This window comes from Perognathus longimembris, chromosome 18, assembly GCF_023159225.1.
Source record: "Perognathus longimembris pacificus isolate PPM17 chromosome 18, ASM2315922v1, whole genome shotgun sequence".
Classification (NCBI taxonomy): Eukaryota; Metazoa; Chordata; class Mammalia; order Rodentia; family Heteromyidae; genus Perognathus; species Perognathus longimembris.
The window spans coordinates 28,369,795-28,390,374 of record NC_063178.1 but is presented as its reverse complement, the minus strand read 5'-3'; the positions used below and the strand labels follow the sequence as shown (position 1 = coordinate 28,390,374).

The following is a 20,580-nucleotide window of genomic DNA, read 5'->3' as shown; positions in this document are numbered from 1 at the left end:
CTGCATGGCAAAGGACATAGCTTGCAAGATAAACAGAAAGCCCACAGACTGGGACAAGATCTTTACTGGCCATTCAATGGACAAAGGCCTCATATCTAAAATATATGCAGAACTAAAAAAATTACTTTCCTCCAAAACAAAACCGCAAAGAACTAATAGCCCACTCATCAAGTGGGCTAAAGACCTACAAAGAAATTCTCTGATGAGGAAATGAGAATGGCCAAGAGACATATGAAAATGTGCTCTATATCACTGGTCATAAAGGAAATGCAAATCAAAACAACATTGAGATTCCATCTCACCCCAGTAAGAATGTCATATATCAAGAAAACTAACAATAACAGTTGTTGGAGGGGATGTGGCCAAAAGGGAACCCTAATTCATTTTTGGTGGGAATGTAAACTGGTTCAGCCACTCTGGTGTGGAGATTCCTCAGAAGACTAAATGTAGAACTCCCCTATGACCCAGCAACCCCACTTTTGGGTATTTATCCAAAAAACTACAAACAAAATCAAAGTAAAGCCACCAGCACAACAATGTTCATTGCAGCGCAATTTGTCATAGCGAGAATCTGGAACAAACCCAGATGTCCCTCCAAAGACGAATGGATCAGGAAAATGTGGTACATATACACAATGGAATTTTATGCTTCTATCAGAAAGAATGACATTGCCCCATTTATAAGGAAATGGAAGGACTTGGAAAAAATTCTACTAAGTGAAGTGAGCCAGACCCAAAGAAACATGGACTATATGGTCTCCCTTATTGGGACTAATTAGCACAGGTTTAGGCAAGTCACAACAGAGGATCACAAGAGCCCAATAGCTATACCCTTATGATCCCATAAGATGATGCTAAGTGAAATGAACTCCATTTTATGAAAATGATTGTTATATCAGAGTTGAAACTACTTTCAACATCCCATGTGTATCTGTAGTTTCTACTATTGATGATGTTCGTGTATCACCTTCTTGTGATTGTATCTACACTATCTCTGTAATCTTATCTGAGTGTATGGGAAACAGTGTGTACTGGTATTAGAATTAGGAAATTCAAAGGGAATACCAAAATTGAGAGACAAAGGGTAAAATATGAGAAACAACAACAAAAGCAATACTTGCAAAACTGTTTGGTGTAAGTGAACTGAACACCTCAGGGGGGGACAGGGGGAGTGGGAGGGGGGTGTGAGGGACAAGGTAACAAACAGTACAAGAAATGTAACCAATGCCTAACGTGTGAAACTGTAACCTCTCTGTACATCAGTTTTATAATAAAAACTTAAAAAAAATCGAGAGATATACAGATATACATGAGAAGTGGGTTTGCATTACAGCTAAGGAAGCCTGAGCATAAGGAATTCAGATCTTCCCCAGTGGGTTGTAAACTAACTTGTTTGACCTTTAGATTGAGACACTGTCTTTATTACACTGTATAATAAGCTGTCCCTGTAGTCGAAGAAGCCTTTTTGCTATTTAACTATCCTGGAAAGGACAGTCTGGGAAAAAGGGAGAAGTTAATGTGTCCTTTCATGGGTGGAGAGAGGAAATGCAAGGGACTCACAGACACTGTCACTCACGGACACAGTCTTCCCACAGTGTTAGTATGGGCTTAAACGTCAGAGCAGACCTTTGAAATGATATGCAGAGTTATATGGTGAATTTTGTATGCATACAGCAATGTTCCATGACTAATATTATTGAGTTACTTATACATTCACATTTTTTTCAAGTAAAAAGATGGAATTTATTGGGGAAGTAAAAAGCAGGCTGGCCGACCAAGCCCGCAGCCCAGAGTCAGAAGCTGGGACCCCAAGCCCCAGGCCATGCTCAGGGTGGGGTTATAAAGAAAAACACCACATGGTCAAGCTTGCCACATGCAGGTGGCAATGAGGTTACAACACTTAAAGAGCATGGAGGGTCACACGCAGGTGGAGTTACAGTCTGCCTATTCATGGGAGGGAAATACATTCACACTTTTAAAGGTTTGTCTATTCATTTATATGGACTTATTTTTCATTTTGCAGTACCTTGGCAAACATTCCCTTACTGTTGTATATTATGTTGTAAATAATTAATGAATATTAACTATTGATGAAGTTCAGTTACTTCAATCCTACCATAACCTCAAGCACACAAGCATTTGATGTCATTGTAAAACTTGAAATTAAAAAAAGTACAATATTATAGGTCACATTTCAAAATAGGGAACGTGGTATTAGTGCATTTGAAATTTGAAACGGCCACCTAATAAAATCGAAACCTTAATGAAATTAAGATAACATTATAGAATACACAATTAACTGTTGTCCTTCATGCAACTTTCAGGAGGGTCATAAAGTCTAAAGGTAAAAACATCTTGAAAGAAACAAGGAGTATCCTTCGAGTATGTCATATAAAATCTAATTACAGAGCTTTTCGTTTGATCATTCACATTTAGATTTTGCATGATCATCCCTTAAAAACATATAGCACAGTTCGTGACATATCCTAATTGTGAGAAATGTTACTTGTATTTAAACATTAGCAGCTTCCTCCACAGTGAAAGCTCTGAATCAGGCAGCAATGTACTTATTTGTCAACCCACCAAATATCTCCTACACTCTGTCCCCAGAGACAACTAATATTTACATAATTAATAACAGCCTCTCAGGTAATTTTTCGCACAATAATTAAAAGATGCTAGAGAGTCATTAGCTTTTCTAACCACAACCATCGGAAAGACAAGCAGCATTTTCAGAAATTCTCTGTCAACATTCTATTATGAAAGCAACAGCCCCTAGCACAAAGACTAGTATACACTAAATTCTGTTTAAGCATTACCTGCAAGTGTTATTGAAAAGGATGATGCTAATTGAGGATGTCAGTAATGCTCCAGATAGTGAAAACTCCTTGAACTTCAGTTGTTAAACACATACTCAAGGTGTTGTGTTCTTAGTCAGACACGGATATATACTACAAAGATTTCCATAGTTGGTGTAGTGTGGTATATATTCAATTAATGGCTATTTTTAGATATTATTTTCTATGGTTATTTCATTCATGATAGAGGTTTTAAAATATGTACAGACATCTGGAAGCAAAATGTGCTAATTTCATTGTTAAAAATCACTAAATAAAGAATTTTTTCACACAGAATTATATGTATATAGACATGTCTTACATATATACATATGCATATAAACCTATATGTTTATATGTATGAATACATGCATATATATGTATATATGGGATACTGTGTGATGTTTTAACAGATCTTTTCATTATCTAATATTTAAATCAGGATAAACACCTTTATCACATCACATGATTACCATTTCTTTGTGACCAAACATTCAAAATCCTCTCTTTGGAATATAGAGTGTATTGCCAATATCTTTAACCACTATGCTATATATATGCCACAGCACATCAAGGCTGCTTACTCCAAAACGTAACTTGGCCCCTTGGAGGATCTTCCTCATGTGTCCCTCTTCTATATACTGACTTCATCCTCTGGCAACTATCTATCATTTCTGTGTCAACTTCTGAAGATCAACACTTTTGGATCCCATGTTGGAGTGAGAACTTCCAGTATTTGCCTTTCTCTGTCTGACCTCCTTTCTTGGTTATTGAGAACAGTACCACAATAAACATGGTTGCAGATTCTTTGTCTTGTATTGACAAAAACCACTGCCTTGGCTATGGCTTAACTAGCAGAAATTCACCCAGTGAGTTTTACTCTCTTACTTCCATTTGAATGTTCCCTATATTTACACTACTACCACCTTGGCTAGCAAATAGTCAAATTTTCTTTCCAGGTCTGTGTGTGGGATATATTACAATAAATCCTTAATATCAGTGAGTATGTGGCTCCAAGGAGACCAGTTGGGTAAGACTGAATGATGAATATGAAGAGAGTTCAGTACTCTAATGTGGAATCTTAATTTGTTTTTCTCAACTTTTTGTAGAAATGTGACCTTTCAACAAATCTCAAATTGTCCCTTTATCACTTTATTTTTTTTCAAATTTTTATTATCAAACTGATGTACAGAAAGGTTACAGTTTCATACGTTAGGCACTGGATACATTTCTTGTACAGTTTGTTACCTTGTCCCTCATACCCCCCACCCTCCTCCCCCTTTCCCTCCCCCCCCCCCCCACGGAGGTGTTCAGTTCACTTACACCAAACAGTTTTGCAAGTATTGCTTTTGTAGTTGTTTCTCTTTGTTTTACCCTGTGTCTCTCAAATTTGGTATCCCCTTTCAATTTCCTACTTCCAATACCAGTATACACGGTTTCCAATATACTCAGATAAGATTACAGAGATAGTGTAGGTACAACCACAGGAAGGTGATACAAGAACATCATCAATAATAGAAGCTACAGATACACATAGGACGTTGAAAGTAGTTACAACTGTTTCCATAACATGGAGTTCATTTCACTTAGCATCATCTTATGTGTTCATAAGGGTATAGCTATTGGGCCTTGTGATGCTCTGCTATGACTTGCCTGTACTAATTATTCCCAATAAGGGAGACCATAGAGTCCATGTTTCTTTGGGTCTGGCTCACTTCACTTAGTATAATTTTTTCCAAGTCCTTCCATACCTTATTTTGAGGAGGCACTGTTGGCTTTTGGGAGGGGGGCAGACTTTCACAAAAATTAAAGGTAAGGAAATATTCAGACCATCACATGACTGATGATAATTCAGGACTGACCAGGATGTTGCCTGAAGGGGACTTTGAAACTTATGTTTTTGAAATTTCTTTTTTTTTAATTGCCCTTGATCAAAACTATGCGTAATAAATTTGAAACATAAGGTAGGCTTACTTTGTATGTCAGGAACAACTTGTCACTACATGATTATGTAACATATCTTTGTGTTCCTAGATCCTGTACTGTACATACGCTAATGTAAGAATCAAAGCATTTGTTTCCCAGGGATTGAAATTCTATCTACATACCTCGAATCTCCTGAAATCTATGAATATTTATGTTTTATTTGTATGTTAGAAATAGAGATAGGCTTTACAAAACAACTGCTTAAACATTCTTCCCAATTTCATAAAACATTTCATTTTCATATAACATTTCATCACTAACTTGTTCTGCTTATTGTTATTTTTAATTTAGGGTAGGATTTGACTTTTCTTTACTACAGACTTTGAAAAACTTCAGTCCAGAAATTGTTATTGTAAATACAGAAAAATATTCTTCACTGTGCTTATTTCTAATTGTATCCTTATGTTGAAATACAGTTTCTAATTTGTAAAATAGATTCAGCCTTGTGGAAGTATTGTGTATTCACACACTTCCATTGACCTTTGGTGAGGTTTGGAACTATTGGGCTAGTCAAATTTTGCAGCAGAAAATTGGCTATAGAGAAAATGTATTTTGAATTTATATATTTTATAGAAACTATAAAAATAAAATGTTATATTACATTCTTATCACTGTATAAGTAACATTTTCCAAGTTGATAATGATTTATCATTATATGAAAATATTCTTACTAATTTTTTTTAGAGATACCTGCTTTACTTCCAGAGTTGTCTTTCTATTTACACATGATATTAATATATTTCGGATGGGGCTGGGGATATAGCCTAGTGGCAAGAGTGCCTGCCTCGGATACACGAGGCCCTAGGTTCAATTCCCCAGCACCACATATACAGAAAATGGCCAGAAGCGGCGCTGTGGCTCAAGTGGCAGAGTGCTAGCCTTGAGCGGGAAGAAGCCAGGGACAGTGCTCAGGCCCTGAGTCCAAGGCCCAGGACTGGCAAAAAAAAAAAATATATATATATATATGTATATATATATACATATATATATATATATATATATATATATATATATATATTTCGGATGATCCCTTACCAATTTTCATAATCTCATTTGATGATTTATTTTATACCTTTAACCCCCAAGCTTTTTACTCCCTTCCTAATTCCTTGTTTTGTTTCTATTTTTTATTTATTTTTATTTTTTCCTTTTTATTGTCAAATTGAAATACAGAGGGGTTACAGTTTCATGTGTATGGCAGTGAATACATCTTTTGTTCAACTTGTTAATTCCTTTTACAAGGACATATCTTCACAGTTTAGTACTGTCTCCTTGGGTGACTATAGATAAAAGCATAAGATCTTGGTATCATAAAGATCACTAGAAATTGACCTCATTTCACCCTGATAAATGTAGTGACAGATAAACAACTACACTAAAAACCCAGATTGTACTCCTTTGGTTTATTCTTTTTCTGATTTAATGACAATTAGTAGTTATTGTCAGTAGTTAAATACAATATTTAACAAGGAGTCAAAATATTTGAGTTCCAACCATACTGTATACTTCCTATGTACCTTGGTTAAGTTAATAACTTCTTTTACCCTTCTTTTGGAAAGCAACAGCAATATCAATACCTATTTGATAGTTATTGTAAATGCAAACCATTCAGCACAGAGTCTGTGGCATAAGGTATTCAGTAGCTGTTAGCAATAATTCTACACTATTATTATTTATTGCTCTTCTTTCCCTTTCTCTTCCTCTTCCTTTTCCAGAATATCTTCATAGGAGTTATATTTTTCTTCATATTTACCTAAAATGTGGTTCAAATTATTCTTTCCTGCATATGCTAGCTGATACATACAATGATCCATAAAGTTTAACCTTTATAAAATCATTGATATAAGTACAATGAATCTGATATTTTAAAAATATTAATATTTTTATAAGTAGATGCTGTTTTTGTGACTACATAAGGTACTCTGTAGAAACAAGCCTCTTGGCATATATAGTAAGAGAGAAAGTAATATGCTTACCAGAATGAATTAGGCAAATCCTGGTAATTGTACAAATATGACTAGATGATGTTGTATCTTAGAATATTCAGAAAATAATTTATTTCTTTGAGCTGAGAATTATATCTTCTCAATTTTCAGCATGAAAACTTTAGCTCAATTTTTCAGATCAGAAAGGATTGTTTTCCTCTTCTTCTCCCCAAATGTGTGCTTTGATGTATTTAGAGAAGTTCAATCAGGTCATTACCACTTGAACAGGACCTTTACACAGCAGGGGAACACTGTTCAGAGCCAGTCTAAAAGCCACATTTTATTCCTCAGTTTCCAATTGTGATTTTGAAGCAAACAGCTGTGGTTGGTTTGAAGCAATTGGTGGTGACCATTTTGATTGGCTGTGGGGTTCCCCAACTGATCTTCCTGCTGAGTTTGAACACCAGGCCCCTCGTCGGGATCATACCCACAACACAGCCCAAGGTAAGAAACAAGTAAGGTTCTCACTTCATCTCACTCTTCCATGAGGCCTATAGGAGAAAGGAAAACGACTGCCTTCTAGGACCACAGCAGACCACAGGACAGTTGTACAGATCAATCCTGGAGGTGCAATCTCTATGGAATGCTTCCTTTATGGGTTACACTCATGAGAAATAGGTATGGATTGGGTTGGGTTCATTGTAATTATTGATTGTTTTGTGATCATTTAGACCTAGGTCTAGGCAGTTGTTCAGTATTTGTCAAAGCAAATTTGTCTAACAATCATGGATTTTTATGATTATATAGTTTTATTTTAGTTGGACATGAAATGTACTTGGTATAAGGTTAAGAGACAGATACCTCATTGCAGGAGCTGATAGGGTAATTAATGTTTTGTCTCTTCATATGGTAACAGGGCATTTCATGTTCATTTTGAAGAACAGCAGCAGCTTGTCTCAAGTTGCTAAGCTCCAGAGCCCAACGTTCAGCCAGACAGGTTCTGGATGCACGCTTTTCTTCTGGTGAGTTTTCAGAGCAAGAGGCAATTTTCCTAGTGGCCCAGTGATTGCATACACACTCCAGTTCTTGTTAACTGTTCTGTTTTACATCTAGTTTGACTTAAAACAAAAACGATTATATCATTAAAACCTACACAATTGTTACTTAAGAACATGTTCTTACTATTTGTCTTTCTTAAGAAGAAAATTACCCTTTCACCAGAGGATTATAATGTATTTAAAACTCTGCTTCTTTTATTTGTAGGAGCTCCTTCAAAAAAGCTTATTTAAATGTTGGCCGATAAGCTCCAGCAAACCAGCCGCCATAAGGTCTTCAGGAATGAAAGATATCCATTATGTTCATTATGATACATACACATTAATAGACCAGTCTGACTAGAAGAGTCCAAAGGTTATGTAGTTTGGCTATCTGATCAACAATTTTACAATTCTCCTGCTTGCTCTCCTTCAGGTTTTATAACTATGGCCTGTCCGTTGGAGCAGCTGAACTACAGCTACATGTGGAAAACTCCAGTGACTCCACAGCCATCTGGCGAGTGTTATATAACCAGGGCCACCAGTGGTCCCAGGCAGCAGTTCAGCTAGGGCGCCTCACCCAGCCCTTCTACTTGTCACTAGAAAAAGTCAGCCTTGGCATTTATGATGGGGTCTCAGCTATTGATGATATCAGATTTGAAAACTGTATGCTTCCTACTCCGTCTGAAAGCTGCGAGGAGCCAGATCACTTCTGGTGTCGACATTCCAAGGCTTGTGTAGAAAAGCTTCAGTTGTGTGACCTGGTCGATGACTGTGGTGATGGAACTGATGAGGATGACTGTGGTAAGACAGTAGTTTGCCTCTTACTCCTTTTGGAGTAATAGCCTTGATTCAGTCACTTTTGTTTTTTTAACTAGTCAAGCCAGTGACATACAATGTAACTCCAAAGTTGATGAACAGTATGGATCATTAAAGTAGACAAAGATATTAATATAAAAATATACTAGAGATCAAAATGATAAAATGATCACATGATCAAAATGATAAAACAGGTACACAGAGCAGATATCTTCATGAGGCTCACAATTGAAAAGATAATTACTTAAATATTTGGTAAGTAAATATAAAGGAGAATCTTAGGAGTTTTGAAGAGGGATGCTCTGGCTTTATATAATTTATTTGATTGATTTATGAATAATAAATCAGAACATTTACCCAAAGCATTACTGTATATAAAACATACAGGAGTGCCAATTGGTGAGGCGGGAATGAGATTAAGAAGAAAGAGGCTAGGATGAAGGTTAGAAGAGGACACACAAGAAAGAAATTTTCTTCATTTGGAAGTTTAGTAAGAAGGATAATATAGCAAAAGTAGCATATTTATTACTTTCCAATGGATGTGGTATAATGAATGGATTAGAGGGTAGTGGACTCTGAAGACCCAGTGAGGAATTATTGTGGAAGCCAATGGGAGAGAACGGCTGGCAATGTGTTGTTTTGACTTCGATGGAGATGAGGGACAAGGCTTGAGGGAAATGTTCAGGAGGAACATTTGATTATGTTTTGGCTCCAGGGAGAGCAGAGAGTGAGGTATAAAAAATGAGCCTTGGTTTTCTGGCTTAAATTACTGAAGTGTGCAATATCTGATGATTATGTGCCTCTCTTGGTTTACTGAATGTAGCTACAGTATTGGGTAATAAACTTATGTCTGAAACTGTATTAGGAACTAATAGTACTTTTCAATTACAAAAATCTGACAGTAAAAATAAGGTTTGCGTCCTTCCTTGAATTCAAATTTCTTGTCCAGGAATAGACTTCATTTATAACATTGGAAAACAAAGTATAAACCAAAATGGAGCTACAGGATACTTGGTATCTCATAGGAAACATCACATTAAGGAATGACTTTTCTTTGTGTGTGTGTGGGGGGGTGCCAATCCTGAGGCTTGAATTCAGGGCCTGGGAACTGTCGCTGAGCTTCTTTTGCTGGAGGCTTGAGCTTTACCACTTGGGTCTCAGCTCCACTTCCTGCATGTTTTGGTGGAGATAGGATTCTCTCAAACATTCCTGATTAGGCTGGCTTTGAACCATTATCCTCAGATCTCAGCCTCCCAAATAACAAGGATTACAGGCTTGAGCCACTGAATAATTTTAGGGAGCTTTTCACTTATGCTACTTTTGATTTGTACAGTGACTTTTACAAGAAATCCAACTTGGTATGACTTTTTTTAATTTTTTGGCAAATGTAGGAAACTCGCATCTTGTTCAAGGTCTCCAAATTCTACTACTCAGCAAGAGAAAATGTTGACTAGATGCTAAAAATAAACATATTATCTTTCAAACTTCCCAGTACTGACTTAGTATACCAGGAGTGTTAGAATTCAGCCATAATACCAAATTCTTCTGTGATAATATACTAGTGGAAGCAATTTTTTTCACAGCTTTCCTTACTGTCATCTTGCTTTATCTGATAATATATATTAGACATCCAGAAATATGTCTAGAGATGTGGTTTTCTATTAAAGGGAACAGCTTCATACATTCCTTGTAGGCACAAAGATTGAGTGTGTAGTCAGTGTAAAGACAGGTGATGCAAAAATCTGTTGGCTTTAGAGCCAGTTTTATGTTGAAAACAGCGCACTGGCATCCTTCTTCTGCTCCATAACCAACACTGACACCTGCAGAGCATGATGTGAGTCCCCAATTCACGTCACAGCTGGGCCTGATTAGTCACAAGTGAGGAAATATCAAATGAAAGCTCTTTTCCCATTTGACATTTACTTACTTGGCTTCCTTCATTAGGTCTAAGCTCTTGTTCTCTGCTTTCAGATGATTTGTTCTCGCCTGACTGCACTGAGTCGCATACACTTTTCTTTATTGTTTCAGGGTGTTTGCTCACCTTTGGCATCGCGCACTATCACTAAGATGGATAGTTAAAGGACAGCTGGCATATTTTTTTATTTTTAACTTATGTAAATTCAGCTAAAATGTGAAACTACTCATGAATTCTTAAATCTATCCCTTTAGCTCAATTCTCAGAAGTACATTTTATCCAGTTTGTTTCAAAGCAAATTCTTATTGTTAACAGAATTCTCATAGCATGAGAAATGAACATGGTCCCCTATTACCCTGGAAATCCAAGTGTTTAGTTGATGAGAGGATTGTTAATTCTTAGTAAGTCTGAATTACTCTGCTGGCTGTGGAAGGTAGGAACTTTAGAAGCTCTCACTCTCTCCCTCTCCCTTTATTCACCATTAGTGGTGAGAATGTGTATGAGTATAGATACTATGGAATGAATCAGTGAAGAGAGTTCTCAAAAAACTCACAATACAACTCCCATATGATTCAGCTATAACACTCATGTATGTGTACGTATATACATATATATATATATATATATGTGCCCAAAGGATTCAAAATAAGCCTACAACAAAATACCCACATACCCAAGTTTATTGTGATTCAAAAGCCATTATAATGACTTTTATATAATAAGCATGTACTAATATGAAAAAACAAAATACAATGACCCCAGTTCAGAGGAGATACAATGGGATGAGAAGAAAGACCTGCTCTGTGGCACCAAAGAAATAAAGAAATTTTAAGTCTCCATTTGCCTGGAGAGTAGGAGCAGAAGTATCTGTGAGGCAGTAGGCGAGCCTGAATCTCGCTTGGAAAGGGCCATGTACGCTAGGCTGAGCCTCTGCAGTTTGCTGGGTGAGTGATTGGAGTTATTAAATGTTTGGAAAACACTCTTATTAAGTTATTTTTTAAATAAAAATTAGTTACACAAGAGGATTTCACTATGATATTTACATACATGAATATAAAATAGCTTGATCAAATCCACTCACCCTAAATTACTCTCTTAATCCCTTCTCTCCTTCATTTTAGTTTCTCAGTGGGTTTCATTATGCTGTTTACACACACACACACACACACTACACACACACACACACACACACACACACTGTATTCTACATTCCCCTCCTCATATCTACTAGTTCTCCCACGCATTCCCACTTTTACAATCATGTCATATGTTTTAGGTCCAGATGTTTGTCTTTCTGTGTGTATGTGCATTTCTCACATAATACAATATTCTCCAATCCAGTTCACTTTTCTTCATAAGGGGCAGTTAAAAATCCAACTAGTTTACCTTAATGTGAAGAAAGAGCAACTAGTATACTTAATCCTATGTATTTTGTCCTTAACTACACTTTGCTATTATCCAATGACAATTTTAGCGCCCGAACTGCAGTGTGACTTTGAAAATGGACTGTGTAACTGGGAACAAGATACGGAAGATGACTTTGATTGGACCAGGAACCAGGGTTCTACTACCACACTGAACACAGGACCAATGAAGGACAACACTTTGGGCACCACTAAAGGACACTACCTCTACATAGAATCTTCGGAGCCGCAGGATTTTCAGAACCGTGCTTCCCTCCTCAGCCCAATTCTGAATGCCACAGCTCCAAGGGGCTGCACCTTCCGCCTGTTCTACCACATGTTTGGAAAGCACATCTACAGACTCGCCATTTACCAGCGAATCTGGAGCAATTCGAGGGGGAAACTGCTGTGGCAGATATTTGGGGATCAAGGAAACAGATGGATAAGGAAACTTCTCAATATTTCCAGCAGAAACCCCTTTCAGGTATGGATAATGGGTCTCAAAAGGTGTATATAAAATGCTTCAGCACATCGAAAGGCATTGAATGAAATGTGACTTGAATCAACATTATTATGAAACAAATTTGTCAATTAAGGGTGTGTGAAAGCTTTTTTATTTGTCATACTCTTGACCAGCCCCAACAACGTTTGATTAGAATCTGTAGACAGATATGCCCCTCTGTAAAGATGGACTCATACCTCCAATTTTAAGTGCTTTGTCTACTAAAATAAAAATTGAAGGCAAGGGATGAGTTTGGCTCAGTCCCTTGAGCGTCTGAGGAAAAAAAAAGAGCCGACTTATAAGTCTATGATTTTGAATACATTTGACATTTTAACTTTTTATAGGTAAATACCTGAAATCCAGGAAGAAAGCATGCTTATTAAAAGATCATTCAGATCCCATTTCCCAGGGGAAAAAGCTCAGGTTTAACTCCAAATCTCCTTACTTCTGATGGAATCTCTTTTTATTTATTATTCTAAATTTCACCTGTCTTATCCTGAAAGGCAAACTCTCAACAGCAAGTTCAAGTGTTTGTGATTGTGTGTGTACAGGAGTGTGTAGGGGTCTTAGGACTTGCACTCAGAACCTGTGTGCTATCCCTGAGCTTTTATTTCTGGCTCAAGGCTAACATTTCCACTTGAGCTATAGCTCCGCTTCTGTCTCTTTAATGATTAATAGGAGATTATGTGCTTAACAGAGTTCCCTGCTCAGGCTGGCTTTTTGAACTGTTGTCCTCAAATCTATGCCTCTGAAGTAGCTAGGATACCAGGTGTGAGCCACCAGCCCCTGGTTGTTTGTTGTTGTTATTACTGTTTGTGCTTTTACCCTAAATTTCACCTGTCTCCTTCTAAAAGGCCTACTTTCAATACAAAGTTCAAATTCAGATGGGGCTTTTTACAAAAGTCTTTACTAATATATACATTTTCTGGGGTAACTTGGCTCAATACTTGGGAGGTGGGGATTGGGAGAATTTCAGTTCAGACATACCTCTGACAAGATGTTGATGAGACACTGATCTTTTTAAAAAAATAATTACTTATTTATTGTCAAAGTGATGTACAGAGGGGTAACAGTTTCCATACATAAGGCAGTGGGTACATTTCTCGAACAATTTGTTACCTTCTCCCTCATTTCTCCCCTCCACACTCCCCCTTTCCCTTTGCCCCCATGAGTTGTTAAGTTGGTTTACACCAAATGTTTTTGCAAGTATTGCTTTTGCAGTCATTTGTCTTTTTATCCTTTGTCTTTCAATTTTGATATTCCCTTTCCCTTCCCTATTTCTAATACCAGTATATACAGTATCCAGGGTACTCAGATGAGATACGGTGATAGCACAGAGACACCACAGGAAGGGGATACAAGAGGATCATCAACAACAACAAAAAGATACCATTTCACATGGCATGTTGAAAGTAATTACAGCAGTGATATAACACTTGTTTCCATAACATGGAGTTCATTTCACTTAGCATCATCTTATGTGTTCATAAGGGCATAGCTATTGTGCTCTTGTGATCCTCTGCTGTGACTAGCCTAAACCTGTACTAATTATTCCCTATGAGGGACACCATAGAGTCCATGTTTCTTTGGGTCTGGCTCACTTCACTTAGTATGATTTTTTCCACGTCCTTCCATTTCCTTACAAATTTGGCAATGTCATTCTTTCTGATAGAGGCATAAAATTCCATTGAAGACATTGATCTTGTTCAATAAAAAGCTTCCATGACACTCTAGTTATTCTTTTTGTTTGTGTGGGTGTGTGTGTGTGCACGTACGCATGTGCACATGCGCTGGCATTTATAGTCTACCTGATTTTCAACAATCTCCTGCTATAAGATTTCTCTCAGTTTTATAGAGATAAAGAACAAAGCTCAGAGAAGTTGCCATTTATCCTTAGACAAATAGCTTGTGAACTGCAGAACTGAGACTTGAAGTAGAACTATCAGTTCCTATGGAATTTTTATTCATTCCCTTGCTGATGCATGATGCATCCTGTAACACATAAGGGGCTTGAATACTTGTTCTGTCTCCTATGATCAACTAGATTTACATATATTGTGCTGAAGGAAATCTACCCATGGCTAACTTTTTGTTTAGTTATGTATGTTAGACTTCTTTCAGTTACTCATTTTGAAAAAAACTGTGTATTTGCATACATAAATCAAATTCACAATTTTGAAAGCATGAACTGCGTTCCTAGCTGCCTTTTGAAAATGATTAATAATAAAGGTTTACATAGTATGAGTCAGTCAGTAGAAAACACACTGGAACAAGTGATTTGTCCTGAGATATAAACTGAAAGCATAACAAGCTGCCACATGTAGTGTGGTATCTTTCTGTTCAACTACAACTGTGAAGAGGCGTGAAATCACAAAATTGAAGGAGGATATTTTTGGTATTAGTATTATTTAATCGAAGCTCATCCATTGTTTTTTGTTTTCTTTTTAAGAAGTACTGGGGTTTGAACTCAAGGTTTCATGCTTGCTAGGCAGTGTTTGCCTGCTGAGCCATAACTCTAGCCCTAATTTTTGCAGTCTATTTTAGAAATTGAATCTCACTTTCTGTCCAAGTCTAAGACCGGACTGCAACCCACCTACTTTAGGCTTCCTATCATTGCTGGAATTACCGGTGGTCATCACTTTTTAGCTTCATTCTGTTGAGCAGGAATTTCATGAACTGCGTTGCCTGGGCTGGCCTGGAATCCCAGTTCTCTATTCTCAACCTCTATGTAGCTAGAATTACAGAAGTGAGATACCATCTATGGACCACTTCAAATTTTAATATTTTATCAGGTCACTCATAATTTGGACACAACTAGTATTTAGTGGACAACTTTGTTTATGGTATTCACTCAGCAGTTCATTTCCTAGAGAAAGGCAATCCTACACTAGAAGCAGGTTCACAGCCAGATAAATATGCAACTAACCAAGAAACTCTTTACTCATGAATCTAATCATAAAAACTGTGTTTTGAACCATCCAAGATTATACATAGGTCAGAATTTGACTCTATTTTAGGGTTCTGTTGGTCTTCTATCTCAAATGAAACCCAATCTTATAGTGATTACATTACAGATTTTATATACTGTATGAATGAATTCTTCAACTTAGTAAAAGTAGAATCTGATTTTAAGAGGGTACTTCCTTTCTTTTGTAGTGGGTATTCATAATTTCTCTTCTACTGGGGAAGAATAGCAGTAATATCAACTTTTTAAGAAACTGTCATATTAAGAGGGAAATACCTATTATTATACCCTATGGAAAATAGGTGCTTATTAAATGTTTGCTTAAGAGAATTTCAAAGAATTTCCAAGAGCAATTATTTGAAATGAAATAACTAAAGTAGAACTAGATTGCAGATGACATATTCAGGATCTTTAAAAGAAAATAATTATTAAAATAATCCGTCAATGCTCTTATTAGTAACATGGTCAGTAAAGACTAGGCAGATCATTACATTAAAACTGCAGCTTTTAAATAATTTTTAATCCTGATATATATTGCTGAATAATTGATATATGTTAAAGGATATATGTATCATTAACTTTCAAACCATTCCTTGAGTGACTGACTTCATCTCCAGTTTCTCATGCATATAAACCCAGCTGGCCCAACATTCTTGGAGATCCTCAGATCTCTATATCCTGAGTAGTTGGGGTTACAGGCTGGAGCTACTATTGTTTAGCTGTTAAAGAAATTCTTCATCAAGAATCGGATCCAGCCTGGTACAGTTGGCTTATGCCTGTAATTCTAGCTATTTAGGAGGCTGAGATCTGAGGGTCTCAGTTCAAATCCAACCCAGGCAGAAAAAGTCCCCGTGAGACTCATTTCCAATTAAGCATTCAAAAACCAGAAGTGGGCACTGTGACTCAAAGAGGTAGAGTGCTAGCCTTGAACAACAACAACAAAAAAAACCTAAGGGACAGTTCCCAAGCCCTGAGTTCAAGACTTAAGGACTGATGAGAGAGAGAGAGCAAGAGAGAGCAAAAGAACGAGTGAGCGAGAGAGAGAGAGAGAGAGAGAGAGAGAGAGAGAGAGAGAGAGAGAAACAAAAAGAATTTGATCCCTGAGTGCTCTTGTCCCACCAGTGTTGAGAATCTTTTGCTTTAGGACATTTTCTGCCCTGCCTCGTGATACAAAGAAACAATTGTCTTACTTTGCTTTTTTCTTGTTGACTGCGTTTCTTTTTTTTTTTTTTTTTTTTTTTTGGCCTTGGACTCAGGGCCTGGGCACTGTCCCTGGCTTCTTCCCGCTCAAGGCTAGCACTCTGCCACTTGAGCCACAGCGCCGCTTCTGGCCGTTTTCTGTATATGTGGTGCTGGGGAATCGAACCTAGGGCCTCGTGTATCCGAGGCAGGCACTCTTGCCACTAGGCTATATCCCCAGCCCTGACTGAGTTTCTTGGTCTGGATTTAATATCAATGGCAGTTATTGATAAGTGTTATGAAAGCCATATTTATTCCAATATATTTATTGTTCAAATCATGAAAACCAGGACTGAAAAACATCAGCTCAGTTCCTGTCCCACTTCCAGATGGGACCATGAGCTTTCAAAGAAGAGAGTCTCCATAGTATCTCTCAAATCTATAGCTGACTGATTCAATGACAAAGAATTCCCTGGTGTTTGGAAACACTCCTCAATAGTAGAAAACAAGATTTTACTTTGGACTTTGCTGTAAGAGAGATGGTGATCTTGAAAACTCCTGTTTATAATTATGGTTTGATTTTGTGCACATGGAGTGTGTGCCCTTAAATCCTAAATGGTACATCATCTTTTATTGCTCCTGGTGTAAAAAGTTTCTAAAGTTTTGCTGTAAATAAAGCAGCACCATGTTTAATATTGTTGAGTTCATCTCAGTTTCCTTGAAATTATACAAATGCTGACACTATACATTTCTGTGCTGTTTCATGTAACGCGTTTATCCAAGTGTATATAGTCAGGTAGCATTTGTGATGAAAAGTTTCAGATGGACTCTGCTGGCTTGAATCATACTTAAGCAGAACATATAGTTTTGTTGCTTAGTGAACTGTATCCTAATTGTTTCCTATCATCATGAGTTTATCATAAGGTCTCTAGAGTTGAATTCAAATAAAGTCACTGTCTATTACATCACTTGTTCTGATGTAGAACCATAACAGAAGAGAACATTCAAGTTTTAGCCAAGTGTGGTGGCACACACCTGTAATCCCAGCTGTCAGGAGGCTTTGACAAGAGAACAGAAAGTTTGTGGCCAGCTGAGGCCATATCAAAATAACCTATCTCAAACAAATAAGTAAAAATTATCTCCCAAACAGGGAGTGTATTATGAACCAGAAGAGAAGACTATTACTTGAAATCACTACTTTAAGTTTCTAAAATTTATTGTGATAGCTATACTGCTAAGATGAATTGAACCCTTCTCAGGCTGTGGCCTAGTTTAAAATTTGATAGAACTGTATAGCTTCATCCATTCTTCCCACTGGAGATGGCACATTACCAATATGTTGGGCCTTTTGTGCAGATGAAGAACAGACTGATCTCTAACCTGCTTTCTGACTACATTTGGGAGAAGGGAGTGAGAAATGTAGATCTTGATTTGTCAGGTCAGGTCTGAGTTTGCAAGTTTTACCAAGACTGAAGGTAAGGGACCCTGAATAGTGTTAAAATCCTAACTTCAGGATGTGTTTGTCACTTGAGATCTGCATACATTTCCTGGACATACTAACTAACACCTGTCTTTCCAGCCTCTGTTTTACAGAGTCATTAAATATATTTGTGTGTTGGTGTGAAGTAAAGAGAGTAGCATCAGATCATCAAATCTGAATTATTTTGCTAAAAACTCCACTTTTAACCCCATCTCTGAAATGAATCATAATCAGATAACCTCTAGATAGATAAACAAAAACCGCAGCTTATTACTCTTAGAGTTATTGTTCCCTTTCTTGGACAAGTGCTGAAGTGTGTCTTGAATGTGTTCTTCCTTGCTGATCTACACTTGTTTTTATCTGTGAAACTGACTAAATTTGCCTTTTCTCTCTTTTTAAAAATCTTATAACATATTGAACAAAATTCTTTTGCTTGCTTGTATTGATGATACCTGATTTGAGCTTTTATCTTCAGTGGAAAAAATAAATGGGTCGTATGGCATTTGGCAGGAAAAAGGGATAGGGCTACATTGTGACTTTTTGTCAGATGATTGCTTTATTGTGATTTATGCCCTCAACTTTTTTCTCATTCAGAAGAAAATATTGTGAGAACAAAGTGATTCATACCAATTGATATTCAAAGGCAGTATCCTTCCAGAACTGTTTATGGAGCATAACTCACTAGAGGTTAGGGACATGATGTATACTTCCATAAAACAACCCATTGATGATTGAGTGTCATGTTATTTTTAATGTTTTTTAGCAAAACATTAAGTAATAGGGTAAAAGAAAATCATGAGTAACTATTATTCTAGCTCTTCCAAAAATTTCAGGATTTGAAAGAAACTTAGTGACCCATTCATGACAAAATTGTCTTCACATTAAATCTTCCACTTGGAACGGCTTTAGGTATTATTTTTCTAAAACTATTTTCAAAACAGCATTGTCAACTCTTGCCAAACTAAAATCTGATTATAAGCTTTCCAAAAGTATTTTCTTAGAACTGAATTCAAGCTATTGTGTTCTAAGTATTTCATTCAAATATACATTCCAGCTTGCTTGATGTTTTTATATGGATTGGACACAGTCTTTCATTGTGACTATCTTGAATTCTAAAAACTGAACTTCAGCATTATTAAGCCTACTTTGTATTTCCCCATGAGTTATATTTTACATTTTTTGGTACATAGCCTTCTGAAAACAGGAGAGGAAATAATCCATAACACAAAGGAATGTTATTATGAAGTGGTTGAAGTTGAAGATGTTTATTGATCCCTGAACTAGTCTCCAGAAGGGTAGGGAATAGAGCAGTAAGATCAAAGAAAGCCCAAATATATAATTTAAAAAATAAAACTCAGTCCACTCAACTTCAGACTTCTGACCTATTGGGAAACATAATGCTGTACTTAAAACCACTACTCATTCTGAATATATTGCAATAGAATCATTTTTTTCTCTTAATATCTATGAACTACTATGGATGTATTTCCTTTGCTTATTGGTATGATTTAAGTGTCTTCTTCATATACATGTTGGAACTTAATTGCCCACTTGATGTTAAAAAGTGATAAGTCATATAGACTCCAATCTCATGAAGGTATTACTATTCTGATCAAGGGAGAAGGATGGTTGTCTTGGAGTGTTTTTATTTAAAACTTGTTTCTGTACACACGCACGCACACACACACATACACACACACACACACACACTCGTGTCCTCTGCCTCCTGCCTTCTCCCTCTGTCAAAGGGTGAAAAATAAATCTTCATTTATTTATAAGCTGCTTAGCCTTGTGTATACTGTTATATCAATAAAACAGACTAAGACACATGTAGATCAATGAAATTTTGAGATCCTGCGAGATATTTTTGAAGATGAGTTAAGCTATTTAAAAAGAGATGCACACTGGAATATTTGAAGTGAGCTCTAGGGTACATAAGCCCATCTTTCCAGGAATAAGCAATTTCTATATTTCTGCATCTCCAGATTCACAGTTCTGTTCACATATGCATATATGCAAATACATGCTATGATTATCATTAGTGCACGCTAGTTGTATGACTGTAGATTCATACTTCCAAGTGTATCCTTCCTACAGTTGCTTCAGTCTGTAAAGAACCAGCCTTGACCCACAGTGTTCTGGGGTGCTTCGTATCAATGATAATACAGCCTTAAAGAAACAACAACCTAAAGAACAAATAGACTCTATAAGAAGACAGAACTTTCTTTTCCTTTATCAACATTAACACTTGCTAGTTTTGACCCCTACCAACTGTTGCATCATCCTTGTTGCAGTCCCCTGACTTTTCCTCCTTTCATATAATTTTATTTAACATTTAGTCCAGTCCTTTTCTTGGCACTGCTCTCTCTCTCTGCTGCCATAGAGAGCAACAGCATCCCCTAAGTCTTGGAGTTGCCCCTGGTCATGTGATGACTCATGACTGCTGGAGAGTGGGCTATATGTGGGTATCATTCTTCCTAAGTAAACACTACACAGTTCAGGGTTACCATTTGTATTGCCATGTTCGTATTATGC

The 20,580-nt window shown here is 36.9% G+C and overlaps 1 protein-coding gene across 1 annotated transcript in view; it reads left to right on the top strand.

The window, feature by feature from the left end:
• Malrd1 (MAM and LDL receptor class A domain containing 1) overlaps nucleotides 1-20,580 on the top strand; it is a 475,502-nt gene that overhangs the window by 129,209 nt on the left and 325,713 nt on the right. Inside the window, exons 15-18 of the mRNA XM_048367779.1 lie at nucleotides 7,100-7,252; nucleotides 7,665-7,770; nucleotides 8,219-8,586; nucleotides 11,991-12,403. Of these exons, the coding sequence (XP_048223736.1) occupies nucleotides 7,100-7,252; nucleotides 7,665-7,770; nucleotides 8,219-8,586; nucleotides 11,991-12,403 (1,040 nt within the window). The remainder of the gene's footprint in view (nucleotides 1-7,099; nucleotides 7,253-7,664; nucleotides 7,771-8,218; nucleotides 8,587-11,990; nucleotides 12,404-20,580) is intronic.